The sequence below is a fragment of the Giraffa tippelskirchi genome, chromosome 14 (assembly GCF_054371585.1).
Source record: "Giraffa tippelskirchi isolate mGirTip1 chromosome 14, T2T-mGirTip1v1.2.pri, whole genome shotgun sequence".
NCBI classification, from domain to species: domain Eukaryota; kingdom Metazoa; phylum Chordata; class Mammalia; order Artiodactyla; family Giraffidae; genus Giraffa; species Giraffa tippelskirchi.
In genome coordinates, this window is record NC_137288.1 from 9421132 (window position 1) to 9438326 (window position 17195).

The window sequence follows — 17195 nt, forward strand, 5'->3', positions numbered from 1 at the left end:
AGCAGTGGGAGGGGCGTGAGGCCCGCCTGCGGCAGTTGGTGACCTTCCTGCTCCCCTCAGGGCAGAGCCGCCGGCCTGAGAATGAGGGCGCTGCTGAGCCCAGGGCCTGGGATGGCCCGTTGCTGCTGTGGTCCCAGAGCTCCACCCGAGACCTGAGGGAAGCCATCTGCCCGTGAGTCCTCTCCCGCTTGTCTGTCAGCTTGTTTGAACCATGCTGGGTTTTCTGCCCAGCTGGCTAAGGGGAGTCCCTGGAAATGCAAGGGTGTGGGTTTTGGCAGACTTCAGGGAAGACATGCCAGATGAGCCTGGGAGACTCCAGCTTAATCTGGATTCAGGAGATATCTCTTCGGGCCAGCTAGTAATTGTAGGATAAGCCTAATGAGTCTTCACAGGATGAAGAGAGTAACGTGCCAAGGTAGCAATCGATGTCCTCATTCGAGAGGATGAAGCTGGTGCTCAGAGAAGGGGGGAACTTGGCCACAGCAAGGAGGTGTGCACCCAGACAGAACCCCCAGATCCGGCCATTGGAGCTCAGGGAGGCCACTGGTGTGGCTTGTCCCTGTGGCAGGGGCCGAGGCACGCAGCCCACCCTGATTCCTGCGGGGGCCTGACTTGGGAAGTGCCATCTGGTAGCTTTGAGACTCACCAAACCAAATTGCACTGGAGAGAGGAGGGACACCTTCCTTCATCCACCCCCCACCCCCGCCGGATTCCCACATACCCTGACCCCTTTCTCCCGATTTCGGAGCCATTTCCAGAGTCCCGCTCATATGACCTCATTCGAAGTGCACTGTGGACGAGCTGCCATCTGCAGCTACTACCACAGCGGCCAAGGGCTTTAGCTCCCGACTACCTCCCTTCCTTTGGAACTTGGGGGCCCTCTACTCCCCACTTGCACACCACAGACCTTTGCTGAGGATTGTGGGGACCCTCACTCAGTTTGCAGTACGTTGTAGCCATCCCTGTCCTCTCTATACCTCCCTTGAAACTCAGCTTGTGAGCTCCTTTGGAGCAGCGTGGCCCACCTGGCTGCAACGGAAGAGACACAGCTGACAGTGAAACAACAGCTTAGATCTGAGACCCGGAAAGCTCTGTCAGAAGGGACCTCCCTCTTCACACCGTAGAGGCTGTAGGAGGCGCCAGGCTTTCGAACCAGTGCTGGGGCCAAAATGACTCCACAGCTGTTTTCCTTCCTGGGGAGGGTTCTGGCTCGAGTGGGAATGGCTCAAGTCTCCTAAGGTTCTGCAAGCCCACTGTGTGCAGATTCACGGTACACAGAGAGGAGAAGGTGGAGTCCTGCCCTGTAGGTGGTCACAGCTCACGGATGAGCCAGGCAGGCAGGCAGGCAGGGCGTGAGAACACCTGAGCTGCCTTCATGAGTGAATGGTGTGGGGGCAGAGGAAGAGAAGCCGGTCTGCTCCCTCGTGTGGTGCCCCGGGCAGGTTGTCCCCAGAGGAAACCCTTACGACGGTGAGGACTATCACTGCTGTTTCCCAAGGGGTTCCGTCGGTGCGTGTCTTCCCCGGAGCGGTCAGGCCGTCTCTCAAGTACACGGGCCATGGGCATTGCCTCTCCTTGGAACTTCCCATGTGTTTCTCTTTTTTATGGAACAGTGATTTTCTAGAGGGGTTCTGGGCCACAAGGATGTTGGGTCATTTTCTAGCCTTCTGTCATGAAGAACGCTTTCCTGGGTGTTGGGGTGGTTTGTTGTTCCAGCTCCCTTTCTTGGCTTCTTTTGGGAGCTGGTGCAACAAGACGAGCTCAGCCTCTGCCTTCTGGCTGAGATGTCACCCTTGACACAGCAATGCCTGCCTGGAGATAATGATGGCAGTTGCCAAAAGGGCTTCGTTTGGCACATGGTATCTTGAAAGGACGTACACCGTCCTTTCAGATATCAAAGGCTAGTTCAAATGACATAAAAATGAGAACTCTCCAATGGAGTCTTACAGTAGTTGGAGAGTCCAAAAAACACTCCTTCAGTCATTTCACTGAGAGTCATTGATTGGGGACACCAAGAATATAGGAAGGAATGCACAAAGAAAGGATGAAATTGTGTTCAGGATCGGGGGAAGGGATGAACAGGGCGTGCTTGCCTTGAATCCAGGCTTTGTTGGGGGGTGGGGCATAAAGATCAAACGGGTCTGAAACTACAAAGTGGTGATGGTAACACAGTATCACCAGAGTTACACAACAGTGTTCCCAAATTGCAACAATGATGAAAAAGTTTACTAATCCCAACTTAACCAACAAAAGTACAGGAAACCATACAAAAAATAAAACATCACCAGAAAGGTGGAAACAAACCAAATGCAAAGCAGTTCAGGGGAAAGGAACTCCATGTCCCCTGGGGGCAGACCGAGTTGCCAGCGTCCACGGTGAGCAGACGGGGATGGAGGCTGCAGAGCCGACCGCTCCCCTGGACGTGGTGTTTCCGGCAAGGGCTCTGGGTGTCTGTCCAGAGCGGGGGCTCGTTCTCCCTGCAGGGGTGGGTGAGTCATCGTGGGCGTCTGGGTGTTGCGCGGGAGCCAGGGCAGGCTCTCCCTGCCGAGGCGGTGACTCCTCCTCTGCCTCGGGTTCTCCTGCCAGAGCCCGAGCAGGTAGAGGTGCACGTGGAGGTGGAGGTTCTGGCTGAGGGGGTGGGACATCAGTGCCTGGGGCTGGGGGTCCTGCAGGCATGGAGATCCGATCTGCCCGGTGTGCTGGCCAGTACCCAGCTGGCCTGGTGTCTCTGCGAGGGCAAGTCTCGGTTCTCCATCTGCCCTCGGTGGATCCCTGGGTCCTGCACCTGGAGCCAGCACCTCTGTAGGGACAGGTCTGGGAAGCGGAGCCTGGTTCCAGTTGGAGGCCAGTGCTAGAGCTGGGGGAGAAGCAAAGTTTGCCCACAGGCCAGCCTTGGCATGTGCGTCTCCCGGGACAGAAAGCTTCCAAGAGATTCCCAAAGACTACCCAGCGTCGGATGTCTTTTGGGACTGAAGTGTGCAAGATGGGGGGCGGGGGGTGTGAGGCCAGCGCTTGCTGCAGGCCCAGCAGCAGCTTTCGGGGACTCGTCCCTGTGTAGCTCAGCACCCCCTCCCCACACACTCCCGTGCACCAGCCCCAGCGTCCTCACCTCTGTGCTCTGGCGTGCTGGGCTCCAGGTCCTCCTGCTGCCTCAGAGGCCGGGGTTCTCGGGACTCTGGGTCGGAGCCGGGTGTGCTGAGCTCCGTGGCAGCCTCAGACTGGGCCGCCGGGTGTATCCTGGGCGGTGTCTCGGCAGCAGGCCTTCCCCGCCTCCGCTTCTCCCCTGGTGGGGCTGATGCCTCCGTGGGCACGCTCACCTGGAGCCTGCACTGGGCCTCACGGGCGGGGGGGTGGTGCTCCGACCCCTCCCTCCGGGAGGTGGATGGGGTGTCCCCGTCCTCGGCCTCATCACGTGGGAAGCTCTGCAACGACAGTGACCGTCAGCCAGCCATGCTAGGAGTTTTCCGAGCTGGGCCTGGGCAGTGGAGCCGCTGCTTCTGCCTGCTCGAACTTCTCTTCCCAGAAGGGTCAGAGACGTGTGTCTGCTCAGATCCCCACCCGGGAGGAAAGAGACCCACCTGAGGGTGTGAGGTCCGCCTGGGCGGCCGCCGCTGCCCGCACTCTCCCCATCCCGCCCAGCCTGCTCTCCCCTGGGGTGTGGACACAACTTGTCCGCAGGCTTCTGACCCCACATCCGCCTGGGCTTCCTTGAGGGAGACACACCCCAAGAAACCCGCATCCACACACACAGGCAAAGGACCCGGTGTTTCCGGGTGGCATGGGAGAGGCGGCCTGGTCCGTCCTGGGGCTCCCCGTGTTACCTTTCTGTTTCTCCGGGCAAAGGGCCAGAGGCCTCTCGGGGGTGTCCTGAGCCAACGTCGACAGGGTGCCCGCGCACACTGCCTGTGAGCACTCCTGAGGCCCCGGCCTCTGGGCAGGGGCAAACAGCAGAACATCCTGGCAGCCAGTGAACTGGCTGGGGGCTCCTCTCCGCTCTGGAGGCCTGGATACCCGGGCTGCGGGTTCTGTTGGGTTCTGTTGCCGGCAGGTGACATCATCTCCTGGGGTTCGTGCTGAGGTCCCTTCCCCAAAACTTCCCAAGGGAATCTCTGGGTTTCTGACTGCTCGACCACCCCCCTTAGGCCATGTGCAGGCACAGTGACACCCACACAGCCCAGCCCACAGCCCTGGGGAGGCCTGGGTTCAGCCAGGGCCTGAGCTCCGAGGACCCCACTGCTCTCAGACCAGGCTCCTTCTTCTCATAAGTGGTGTGGCCCTGGACAAGCATATGCCCCTCAGGGTTGCCCCAGTCTCTCCATCTGCAGAGTGGTGGTCATTCTCCCATCTGCTTCCTAGGTCTGTCGGCCTACGAGCAGCTCCATGCCTTTCCACCTGGGGCCGATATCACGTGGAGCTTGTGCGCTGAGACTTCAGAAAGAAAGATTCCATCCAGGGCTGACACAGCACAGAATGGGGCAGAACGAGGCCTGGATGTGCCGTGGTACCCAGGAAAAGGCACTCCCCCTCCTGACTGTTTTGAGACCCCGCATCCAAGTTGGAGGACCGAAAGGAAGACTCGAAGGTCTCCCTCTCTTATAGAAAAGAGTAGCCAACTTTCTGCTCCTCTGTTTCCATTGAGATTCTGTTCAAGTGTCCCAGCTCGGCTTCTGCGGGTGGCTGAGCTTCTAGTGGCTCCCTGCGTTCTTGTCTTTTCCTCTCCAAACCTTCCGTCCTTTTCCCCCTTCTGGGGTGGAAGGGCGCTGTCATTGCTTCTACCTTCGAGGCAGATTGAGGAAAAGTCTGGACCGTCGACTCCTTTCCTCTCTTTGGTTCCGTGTCTCTCTCTGGCTGTGTCCCTCTCTTTTCCTTTCTCAGTTCCGTCTGTGTCTTCCTCTTTCTCTCTCGTGTGTGGATGGATGGATGCTAGGGATGCACATGTATATGATTAGATGAGGGTTATGTTTTAGGGATAGGTTAGAGGGAGAGAAAGGCTTTAGGTCGGAGTTGGTCATGGGGGAAGGGTCAAGGGTGGTGGTGGTGTTGTTTCTTGGAATCTGAGTGCTGTGCATTCTTCGTCTCTTTCCATATGAACCCCTTCTCAGATACACCACTTGCAAGGAGTCTCTCATGTTCTGTTTCCTATCTTTTGCATTTGTGAATGCTTAGCTTCTCTGTTGTGAAGAGGTTCCATTGGATGGAAACCCATGGGTGTACTTCGTGTACCTCTTTGCCTTACTTGAAGAGACCCATTTCGACCTCCGCCCAGCAAATGGCAAGGAGACTCTGATGTTAAGGAGCCTTTGACCTACGCTTCTTTCTAGCTATCTCATGACATCAGTCTTTAGGGTGAGGTTTTCCCCCTATATTGAGGTGGTATGAGATCAAAACCAATAGCGTTCTTCAGATGTAGCTGTCTGGTTTTCCCATGGACATTGATTGAAGAGGCTTTCTTGTTCCCATTTGGATATTCTCCCCTTCTGTGTCAGAGATGAGTTGACCATGGATGCTGGGGTTTGTTTCTGGACCCTCCACTTTATTCCATCGATCTGGATCTGTGTGTGTTGTTGTATTCCCAATAGCATACTGTCCTGCTGCTGCTGCTGCGGCTAAGTCACTTCAGTCGTGTATGACTCTGCGTGACCCCATGGCCTGCAGCCTACCAGGCTCCTCCGTCCAGGACATTTTCCAGGCAAGAGTACTGGAGTGGGTCGCCATTGCCTTCTCCGATACTCTCCTGAGGATCCTAGTTTGGTCGTCTAATTTCCTTTCACACAACCTTGGATGTCCGTATCGGGGCTTTTTCGTCGGATTGTATTGACAGTTTAGGCTCTTTTCTGTCTCCGTACCCCTTTTGCAATTCTTTGTTCGGTGCGAAAATGCATTGGCATTTTGGGAGGAATAGCATCGAAGCTGTGGATTGCCTTGTGGGGCTGTGACATCATTTTCCCAATAGGAATTCTTTCAAGCCCTGAGCACAGCTTCTCTTTCCAGTGATTGGTGTGGGCTTGATCTTCCTTCTTCCATCTCTCGCCGTTTTGTGAGAACAGGTGCATCCTTCCCTTCTGGGTTAGATGGACTGGTGGGTATCACTTCAGTGAATGGCATTGTCAGTGGGGGTGATAATTCCCTTCTCGTTGGAAGACTTTGCTGTGAGTATTAGAAATGCAAGTGACTTCTCTTCCCCTTCCTCCCTGTCCATCTCTCAGAGCCACCGGGAAACAGAGGCCTCATCCACGGTCACACAGGCCTGAGGGGGTGCAACTAGACTGTTGTTTCTTCAGGCCCTCAGTGCTGGACATCATCCGGGATCCTCTGTGTGTGTCTTCCTCAGTCTGGTGTCCCTTCAGACCTTTCCCTAGTTTTCACAGGCTTGTTGTGTTGGTGTTCTTTGTCTGTTTGGAGACACATCCTTGATAAGCTTTGTGTTTCCACTCATTCGTCTGGCGATGTATGACCTGTCTTTTGCTTTTGTCATGAGGTCTTTCCCACAGTAGATATCTTTGATTTTGCAAAGTCCACTGTATTCTCTGGGTTTTTTTTTTTGTGGACTGGCTTTTAGTTTTGTGTGTGAAGACTCAAAGCACGTGTCCGGTTTCTGCTCATTGTTCTTCGAGATTTGTGACAAGTTTTCATGGAAAGTTTGTCTAGGGATAACTGGAAGTGAACTCGGTGTAAGGTGTCAAGTCTCCATCTCCATTCCTGTCATCCCCTGCAGTTTCCAATTCCCTGTTCCTGAGTGGTTTTAGAGACCTTGTGGGGAGTTTGGTTGCATTGGAGTTTGCATTTCCACCTTGATTCGATTCACACTGTTCTGCCCTCAGGGACACTGTCAAGGGGGAGTGAGGAGCAGCCTGCACTTCCAGCAGTGACCACACGGTGGGGCGAGTGCTGCTCTCCCCTCAGGGAGCCCCAGGCCACAGGCATCCCAGTGAGGAGCCAGCTCTGTGCTCAGCTGAAAGGAGTTAGTCTCTCAGGAGCCTCTGAGCCCTTGCCTTTGGATCACCCAGGGTGGGCATTTACTGGGACAGAAAAAATTGCCCTGAATTCCATGGACGGAAGAGCCTGGCTGTGTAGAGTTCGTGAGTTGCCGCGAATCAGACACAACTGAGGACACAAAAATTCTATAGATTAAAACACTTTTTGGGGGTGGGGGGGAGTGAAAGGGGGGGATGTGGGTTTTTTTGTCTTATATAATAGCCAAGGGAAATCTAGTTTAAACCTAAATTCACATAGACGGGAAAGGTATAGCTCTCCGTCACCCTATTAAAAAAAAAAAAAAAACTACTAAACTTTTCTGAAAGTTTATTTAGTAGCTTCCTTGAGCAGTTCATTGTGAAGCATTTTTTTTTTTTTTTCTGTGACATTGGCCTCATTAAAAAGCACGGTTTGCCTTTACTGGATAATTCTGTTCATTGGTTTCTTAGGGAACCTTGGTAATATTTGAGTTTCCTGGGGAGTATGGTCACATGACCTGGCCCTGGCCAATCGGTGCGTTCCACCTCCCTGGCCACTGTGATTGGCTCCGGGCTGGGGCAGTGCCCAATCGGGGCCCAGGGCCGGGCCTCCCGTTGGAAGCCAGGGGAAGACGAGCTGTCGTCCTGCTGGGGTAGGGGAAGGGGTGGGGCCGGGGGAGGTCAGGCTCCAGCAGTGGGAGGGGCGTGAGGCCCGCCTGCGGCAGTTGGTGACCTTCCTGCTCCCCTCAGGGCAGAGCCGCCGGCCTGAGAATGAGGGCGCTGCTGAGCCCAGGGCCTGGGATGGCCCGTTGCTGCTGTGGTCCCAGAGCTCCACCCGAGACCTGAGGGAAGCCGTCTGCCCGTGAGTCCTCTCCCGCTTGTCTGTCAGCTTGTTTGAACCATGCTGGGTTTTCTGCCCAGCTGGCTAAGGGGAGTCCCTGGAAATGCAAGGGTGTGGGTTTTGGCAGACTTCAGGGAAGACATGCCAGATGAGCCTGGGAGACTCCAGCTTAATCTGGATTCAGGAGATATCTCTTCGGGCCAGCTAGTAATTGTAGGATAAGCCTAATGAGTCTTCACAGGATGAAGAGAGTAACGTGCCAAGGTAGCAATCGATGTCCTCATTCGAGAGGATGAAGCTGGTGCTCAGAGAAGGGGGGAACTTGGCCACAGCAAGGAGGTGTGCACCCAGACAGAACCCCCAGATCCGGCCATTGGAGCTCAGGGAGGCCACTGGTGTGGCTTGTCCCTGTGGCAGGGGCCGAGGCACGCAGCCCACCCTGATTCCTGCGGAGGCCTGACTTGGGAAGTGCCATCTGGTAGCTTTGAGACTCACCAAACCAAATTGCACTGGAGAGAGGAGGGACACCTTCCTTCATCCACCCCCCACCCCCGCCGGATTCCCACATACCCTGACCCCTTTCTCCCGATTTCGGAGCCATTTCCAGAGTCCCGCTCATATGACCTCATTCGAAGTGCACTGTGGACGAGCTGCCATCTGCAGCTACTACCACAGCGGCCAAGGGCTTTAGCTCCCGACTACCTCCCTTCCTTTGGAACTTGGGGGCCCTCTACTCCCCACTTGCACACCACAGACCTTTGCTGAGGATTGTGGGGACCCTCACTCAGTTTGCAGTACGTTGTAGCCATCCCTGTCCTGTCTATACCTCCCTTGAAACTCAGCTTGTGAGCTCCTTTGGAGCAGCGTGGCCCACCTGGCTGCAATGGAAGAGACACAGCTGATAGTGAAACAACAGCTTAGATCTGAGACCCGGAAAGCTCTGTCAGAAGGGACCTCCCTCTTCACACCGTAGAGGCTGTAGGAGGCGCCAGGCTTTCGAACCAGTGCTGGGGCCAAAATGACTCCACAGCTGTTTTCCTTCCTGGGGAGGGTTCTGGCTCGAGTGGGAATGGCTCAAGTCTCCTAAGCTTCTGCAAGCCCACTGTGTGCAGATTCACGGTACACAGAGAGGAGAAGGTGGAGTCCTGCCCTGTAGGTGGTCACAGCTCACGGATGAGCCAGGCAGGCAGGCAGGCAGGGCATGAGAACACCTGAGCTGCCTTCATGAGTGAATGGTGTGGGGGCAGAGGAAGAGAAGCCGGTCTGCTCCCTCGTGTGGTGCCCCGGGCAGGTTGTCCCCAGAGGAAACCCTTACGACGGTGAGGACTATCACTGCTGTTTCCCAAGGGGTTCCGTCGGTGCGTGTCTTCCCCGGAGCGGTCAGGCCGTCTCTCAAGTACACGGGCCATGGGCATTGCCTCTCCTTGGAACTTCCCATGTGTTTCTCTTTTTTATGGAACAGTGATTTTCTAGAGGGGTTCTGGGCCACAAGGATGTTGGGTCATTTTCTAGCCTTCTGTCATGAAGAACGCTTTCCTGGGTGTTGGGGTGGTTTGTTGTTCCAGCTCCCTTTCTTGGCTTCTTTTGGGAGCTGGTGCAACAAGACGAGCTCAGCCTCTGCCTTCTGGCTGAGATGTCACCCTTGACACAGCAATGCCTGCCTGGAGATAATGATGACAGTTGCCAAAAGGGCTTCGTTTGGCACATGGTATCTTGAAAGGACGTACACCGTCCTTTCAGATATCAAAGGCTAGTTCAAATGACATAAAAATGAGAACTCTCCAATGGAGTCTTACAGTAGTTGGAGAGTCCAAAAAACACTCCTTCAGTCATTTCACTGAGAGTCATTGATTGGGGACACCAAGAATATAGGAAGGAATGCACAAAGAAAGGATGAAATTGTGTTCAGGATCGGGGGAAGGGATGAACAGGGCGTGCTTGCCTTGAATCCAGGCTTTGTTGGGGGGTGGGGCATAAAGATCAAACGGGTCTGAAACTACAAAGTGGTGATGGTAACACAGTATCACCAGAGTTACACAACAGTGTTCCCAAATTGCAACAATGATGAAAAAGTTTACTAATCCCAACTTAACCAACAAAAGTACAGGAAACCATACAAAAAATAAAACATCACCAGAAAGGTGGAAACAAAGCAACTGCAAAGCAGTTCAGGGGAAAGGAACTCCATGTCCCCTGGGGGCAGACCGAGTTGCCAGCGTCCACGGTGAGCAGACGGGGATGGAGGCTGCAGAGCCGACCGCTCCCCTGGACGTGGTGTTTCCGGCAAGGGCTCTGGGTGTCTGTCCAGAGCGGGGGCTCGTTCTCCCTGCAGGGGTGGGTGAGTCATCGTGGGCGTCTGGGTGTTGCGCGGGAGCCAGGGCAGGCTCTCCCTGCCGAGGCGGTGACTCCTCCTCTGCCTCGGGTTCTCCTGCCAGAGCCCGAGCAGGTAGAGGTGCACGTGGAGGTGGAGGTTCTGGCTGAGGGGGTGGGACATCAGTGCCTGGGGCTGGGGGTCCTGCAGGCATGGAGATCCGATCTGCCCGGTGTGCTGGCCAGTACCCAGCTGGCCTGGTGTCTCTGCGAGGGCAAGTCTCGGTTCTCCATCTGCCCTCGGTGGATCCCTGGGTCCTGCACCTGGAGCCAGCACCTCTGTAGGGATAGGTCTGGGAAGCGGAGCCTGGTTCCAGTTGGAGGCCAGTGCTAGAGCTGGGGGAGAAGCCAAGTTTGCCCACAGGCCAGCCTTGGCATGTGCGTCTCCCGGGACAGAAAGCTTCCAAGAGATTCCCAAAGAATACCCAGCGTCGGATGTCTTTTGGGACTGAAGTGTGCAAGATGGGGGGCGGGGGGTGTGAGGCCAGCGCTTGCTGCAGGCCCAGCAGCAGCTTTCGGGGACTCGTCCCTGTGTAGCTCAGCACCCCCTCCCCACACACTCCCGTACACCAGCCCCAGCGTCCTCACCTCTGTGCTCTGGCGTGCTGGGCTCCAGGTCCTCCTGCTGCCTCAGAGGCCGGGGTTCTCGGGACTCTGGGTCGGAGCCGGGTGTGCTGAGCTCCGTGGCAGCCTCAGACTGGGCCGCCGGGTGTATCCTGGGCGGTGTCTCGGCAGCAGGCCTTCCCCGCCTCCGCTTCTCCCCCGGTGGGGCTGATGCCTCCGTGGGCACACTCACCTGGAGCCTGCACTGGGCCTCACGGGCGGGGGGGTGGTGCTCCGACCCCTCCCTCCGGGAGGTGGATGGGGTGTCCCCGTCCTCGGCCTCATCACGTGGGAAGCTCTGCAACGACAGTGACCGTCAGCCAGCCATGCTAGGAGTTTTCCGAGCTGGGCCTGGGCAGTGGAGCCGCTGCTTCTGCCTGCTCGAACTTCTCTTCCCAGAAGGGTCAGAGACGTGTGTCTGCTCAGATCCCCACCCGGGAGGAAAGAGACCCACCTGAGGGTGTGAGGTAAGCCTGGGCGGCCGCCGCTGCCCGCACTCTCCCCATCCCGCCCAGCCTGCTCTCCCCTGGGGTGTGGACACAACTTGTCCGCAGGCTTCTGACCCCACATCCGCCTGGGCTTCCTTGAGGGAGACACACCCCAAGAAACCCGCATCCACACACACAGGCAAAGGACCCGGTGTTTCCGGGTGGCATGGGAGAGGCGGCCTGGTCCGTCCTGGGGCTCCCCGTGTTACCTTTCTGTTTCTCCGGGCAAAGGGCCAGAGGCCTCTCGGGGGTGTCCTGAGCCAACGTCGACAGGGTGCCCGCGCACACTGCCTGTGAGCACTCCTGAGGCCCCGGCCTCTGGGCAGGGGCAAACAGCAGAACATCCTGGCAGCCAGTGAACTGGCTGGGGGCTCCTCTCCGCTCTGGAGGCCTGGATACCCGGGCTGCGGGTTCTGTTGGGTTCTGTTGCCGGCAGGTGACATCATCTCCTGGGGTTCGTGCTGAGGTCCCTTCCCCAAAACTTCCCAAGGGAATCTCTGGGTTTCTGACTGCTCGACCACCCCCCTTAGGCCATGTGCAGGCACAGTGACACCCACACAGCCCAGCCCACAGCCCTGGGGAGGCCTGGGTTCAGCCAGGGCCTGAGCTCCGAGGACCCCACTGCTCTCAGACCAGGCTCCTTCTTCTCATAAGTGGTGTGGCCCTGGACAAGCATATGCCCCTCAGGGTTGCCCCAGTCTCTCCATCTGCAGAGTGGTGGTCATTCTCCCATCTGCTTCCTAGGTCTGTCGGCCTACGAGCAGCTCCATGCCTTTCCACCTGGGGCCGATATCACGTGGAGCTTGTGCGCTGAGACTTCAGAAAGAAAGATTCCATCCAGGGCTGACACAGCACAGAATGGGGCAGAACGAGGCCTGGATGTGCCGTGGTACCCAGGAAAAGGCACTCCCCCTCCTGACTGTTTTGAGACCCCGCATCCAAGTTGGAGGACCGAAAGGAAGACTCGAAGGTCTCCCTCTCTTATAGAAAAGAGTAGCCAACTTTCTGCTCCTCTGTTTCCATTGAGATTCTGTTCAAGTGTCCCAGCTCGGCTTCTGCGGGTGGCTGAGCTTCTAATGGCTCCCTGCGTTCTTGTCTTTTCCTCTCCAAACCTTCCGTCCTTTTCCCCCTTCTGGGGTGGAAGGGCGCTGTCATTGCTTCTACCTTCGAGGCAGATTGAGGAAAAGTCTGGACCGTCGACTCCTTTCCTCTCTTTGGTTCCGTGTCTCTCTCTGGCTGTGTCCCTCTCTTTTCCTTTCTCAGTTCCGTCTGTGTCTTCCTCTTTCTCTCTCGTGTGTGGATGGATGGATGCTAGGGATGCACATGTATATGATTAGATGAGGCTTATGTTTTAGGGATAGGTTAGAGGGAGAGAAAGGCTTTAGGTCGGAGTTGGTCATGGGGGAAGGGTCAAGGGTGGTGGTGGTGTTGTTTCTTGGAATCTGAGTGCTGTGCATTCTTCGTCTCTTTCCATATGAACCCCTTCTCAGATACACCACTTGCAAGGAGTCTCTCATGTTCTGTTTCCTATCTTTTGCATTTGTGAATGCTTAGCTTCTCTGTTGTGAAGAGGTTCCATTGGATGGAAACCCATGGGTGTACTTCGTGTACCTCTTTGCCTTACTTGAAGAGACCCATTTCGACCTCCGCCCAGCAAATGGCAAGGAGACTCTGATGTTAAGGAGCCTTTGACCTACGCTTCTTTCTAGCTATCTCATGACATCAGTCTTTAGGGTGAGGTTTTCCCCCTATATTGAGGTGGTATGAGATCAAAACCAATAGCGTTCTTCAGATGTAGCTGTCTGGTTTTCCCATGGACATTGATTGAAGAGGCTTTCTTGTTCCCATTTGGATATTCTCCCCTTCTGTGTCAGAGTGAGTTGACCATGGATGCTGGGGTTTGTTTCTGGACCCTCCACTTTATTCCATCGATCTGGATCTGTGTGTGTTGTTGTATTCCCAATAGCATACTGTCCTGCTGCTGCTGCTGCGGCTAAGTCACTTCAGTCGTGTCTGACTCTGCGTGACCCCATGGCCTGCAGCCTACCAGGCTCCTCCGTCCAGGACGTTTTCCAGGCAAGAGTACTGGAGTGGGTCGCCATTGCCTTCTCCGATACTCTCCTGAGGATCCTAGTTTGGTCGTCTAATTTCCTTTCACACAACCTTGGATGTCCGTATCGGGGCTTTTTCGTCGGATTGTATTGACAGTTTAGGCTCTTTTCTGTCTCCGTACCCCTTTTGCAATTCTTTGTTCGGTGCGAAAATGCATTGGCATTTTGGGAGGAATAGCATCGAAGCTGTGGATTGCCTTGTGGGGCTGTGACATCATTTTCCCAATAGGAATTCTTTCAAGCCCTGAGCACAGCTTCTCTTTCCAGTGATTGGTGTGGGCTTGATCTTCCTTCTTCCATCTCTCGCCGTTTTGTGAGAACAGGTCCATCCTTCCCTTCTGGGTTAGATGGACTGGTGGGTATCACTTCAGTGAATGGCATTGTCAGTGGGGGTGATAATTCCCTTCTCGTTGGAAGACTTTGCTGTGAGTATTAGAAATGCAAGTGACTTCTCTTCCCCTTCCTCCCTGTCCATCTCTCAGAGCCACCGGGAAACAGAGGCCTCATCCACGGTCACACAGGCCTGAGGGGGTGCAACTAGACTGTTGTTTCTTCAGGCCCTCAGTGCTGGACATCATCCGGGATCCTCTGTGTGTGTCTTCCTCAGTCTGGTGTCCCTTCAGACCTTTCCCTAGTTTTCACAGGCTTGTTGTGTTGGTGTTCTTTGTCTGTTTGGAGACACATCCTTGATAAGCTTTGTGTTTCCACTCATTCGTCTCGCGATGTATGACCTGTCTTTTGCTTTTGTCATGAGGTCTTTCCCACAGTAGATATCTTTGATTTTGCAAAGTCCACTGTATTCTCTGGGTTTTTTTTTTTGTGGACTGGCTTTTAGTTTTGTGTGTGAAGACTCAAAGCACGTGTCCGGTTTCTGCTCATTGTTCTTCGAGATTTGTGACAAGTTTTCATGGAAAGTTTGTCTAGGGATAACTGGAAGTGAACTCGGTGTAAGGTGTCAAGTCTCCATCTCCATTCCTGTCATCCCCTGCAGTTTCCAATTCCCTGTTCCTGAGTGGTTTTAGAGACCTTGTGGGGAGTTTGGTTGCATTGGAGTTTGCATTTCCACCTTGATTCGATTCACACTGTTCTGCCCTCAGGGACACTGTCAAGGGGGAGTGAGGAGCAGCCTGCACTTCCAGCAGTGACCACACGGTGGGGCGAGTGCTGCTCTCCCCTCAGGGAGCCCCAGGCCACAGGCATCCCAGTGAGGAGCCAGCTCTGTGCTCAGCTGAAAGGAGTTAGTCTCTCAGGAGCCTCTGAGCCCTTGCCTTTGGATCACCCAGGGTGGGCATTTACTGGGACAGAAAAAATTGCCCTGAATTCCATGGACGGAAGAGCCTGGCTGTGTAGAGTTCGTGAGTTGCCGCGAATCAGACACAACTGAGGACACAAAAATTCTATAGATTAAAACACTTTTTGGGGGTGGGGGGGAGTGAAAGGGGGGGATGTGGGTTTTTTTGTCTTATATAATAGCCAAGGGAAATCTAGTTTAAACCTAAATTCACATAGACGGGAAAGGTATAGCTCTCCGTCACCATATTAAAAAAAAAAAAAAAAAACTACTAAACTTTTCTGAAAGTTTATTTAGTAGCTTCCTTGAGCAGTTCATTGTGAAGCATTTTTTTTTTTTTTTCTGTGACATTGGCCTCATTAAAAAGCACGGTTTGCCTTTACTGGATAATTCTGTTCATTGGTTTCTTAGGGAACCTTGGTAATATTTGAGTTTCCTGGGGAGTATGGTCACATGACCTGGCCCTGGCCAATCGGTGCGTTCCACCTCCCTGGCCACTGTGATTGGCTCCGGGCTGGGGCAGTGCCCAATCGGGGCCCAGGGCCGGGCCTCCCGTTGGAAGCCAGGGGAAGACGAGCTGTCGTCCTGCTGGGGTAGGGGAAGGGGTGGGGCCGGGGGAGGTCAGGCTCCAGCAGTGGGAGGGGCGTGAGGCCCGCCTGCGGCAGTTGGTGACCTTCCTGCTCCCCTCAGGGCAGAGCCGCCGGCCTGAGAATGAGGGCGCTGCTGAGCCCAGGGCCTGGGATGGCCCGTTGCTGCTGTGGTCCCAGAGCTCCACCCGAGACCTGAGGGAAGCCGTCTGCCCGTGAGTCCTCTCCCGCTTGTCTGTCAGCTTGTTTGAACCATGCTGGGTTTTCTGCCCAGCTGGCTAAGGGGAGTCCCTGGAAATGCAAGGGTGTGGGTTTTGGCAGACTTCAGGGAAGACATGCCAGATGAGCCTGGGAGACTCCAGCTTAATCTGGATTCAGGAGATATCTCTTCGGGCCAGCTAGTAATTGTAGGATAAGCCTAATGAGTCTTCACAGGATGAAGAGAGTAACGTGCCAAGGTAGCAATCGATGTCCTCATTCGAGAGGATGAAGCTGGTGCTCAGAGAAGGGGGGAACTTGGCCACAGCAAGGAGGTGTGCACCCAGACAGAACCCCCAGATCCGGCCATTGGAGCTCAGGGAGGCCACTGGTGTGGCTTGTCCCTGTGGCAGGGGCCGAGGCACGCAGCCCACCCTGATTCCTGCGGGGGCCTGACTTGGGAAGTGCCATCTGGTAGCTTTGAGACTCACCAAACCAAATTGCACTGGAGAGAGGAGGGACACCTTCCTTCATCCACCCCCCACCCCCGCCGGATTCCCACATACCCTGACCCCTTTCTCCCGATTTCGGAGCCATTTCCAGAGTCCCGCTCATATGACCTCATTCGAAGTGCACTGTGGACGAGCTGCCATCTGCAGCTACTACCACAGCGGCCAAGGGCTTTAGCTCCCGACTACCTCCCTTCCTTTGGAACTTGGGGGCCCTCTACTCCCCACTTGCACACCACAGACCTTTGCTGAGGATTGTGGGGACCCTCACTCAGTTTGCAGTACGTTGTAGCCATCCCTGTCCTCTCTATACCTCCCTTGAAACTCAGCTTGTGAGCTCCTTTGGAGCAGCGTGGCCCACCTGGCTGCAACGGAAGAGACACAGCTGACAGTGAAACAACAGCTTAGATCTGAGACCCGGAAAGCTCTGTCAGAAGGGACCTCCCTCTTCACACCGTAGAGGCTGTAGGAGGCGCCAGGCTTTCGAACCAGTGCTGGGGCCAAAATGACTCCACAGCTGTTTTCCTTCCTGGGGAGGGTTCTGGCTCGAGTGGGAATGGCTCAAGTCTCCTAAGGTTCTGCAAGCCCACTGTGTGCAGATTCACGGTACACAGAGAGGAGAAGGTGGAGTCCTGCCCTGTAGGTGGTCACAGCTCACGGATGAGCCAGGCAGGCAGGCAGGCAGGGCCTGAGAACACCTGAGCTGCCTTCATGAGTGAATGGTGTGGGGGCAGAGGAAGAGAAGCCGGTCTGCTCCCTCGTGTGGTGCCCCGGGCAGGTTGTCCCCAGAGGAAACCCTTACGACGGTGAGGACTATCACTGCTGTTTCCCAAGGGGTTCCGTCGGTGCGTGTCTTCCCCGGAGCGGTCAGGCCGTCTCTCAAGTACACGGGCCATGGGCATTGCCTCTCCTTGGAACTTCCCATGTGTTTCTCTTTTTTATGGAACAGTGATTTTCTAGAGGGGTTCTGGGCCACAAGGATGTTGGGTCATTTTCTAGCCTTCTGTCATGAAGAACGCTTTCCTGGGTGTTGGGGTGGTTTGTTGTTCCAGCTCCCTTTCTTGGCTTCTTTTGGGAGCTGGTGCAACAAGACGAGCTCAGCCTCTGCCTTCTGGCTGAGATGTCACCCTTGACACAGCAATGCCTGCCTGGAGATAATGATGGCAGTTGCCAAAAGGGCTTCGTTTGGCACATGGTATCTTGAAAGGACGTACACCGTCCTTTCAGATATCAAAGGCTAGTTC

At 55.2% G+C, this 17195-nt stretch overlaps 1 protein-coding gene and 1 long non-coding RNA gene across 2 annotated transcripts in view; one reads left to right on the forward strand and one right to left on the reverse strand.

Moving 5' to 3' along the window:
* The window catches only part of LOC145534150 (uncharacterized), a 694441-nt gene that overhangs the window by 45806 nt on the left and 631440 nt on the right, over positions 1–17195 (forward strand). The window contains exons 6-8 of the long non-coding RNA XR_014074276.1: positions 61–172; positions 7704–7815; positions 15348–15459. This is a non-coding gene — a long non-coding RNA (uncharacterized LOC145534150). The remainder of the gene's footprint in view (positions 1–60; positions 173–7703; positions 7816–15347; positions 15460–17195) is intronic.
* LOC145533976 (uncharacterized) lies at positions 2205–7275 on the reverse strand. The gene is made up of 3 exons (XM_081561331.1): positions 3822–7275; positions 3110–3422; positions 2205–2857 (listed from the first exon to the last, which is right to left on the reverse strand). Exons 1-3 carry the CDS (start codon positions 4056–4058, stop codon positions 2229–2231), a joined length of 1179 nt encoding a protein of 392 aa, XP_081417457.1. The 5' UTR covers positions 4059–7275; the 3' UTR covers positions 2205–2228.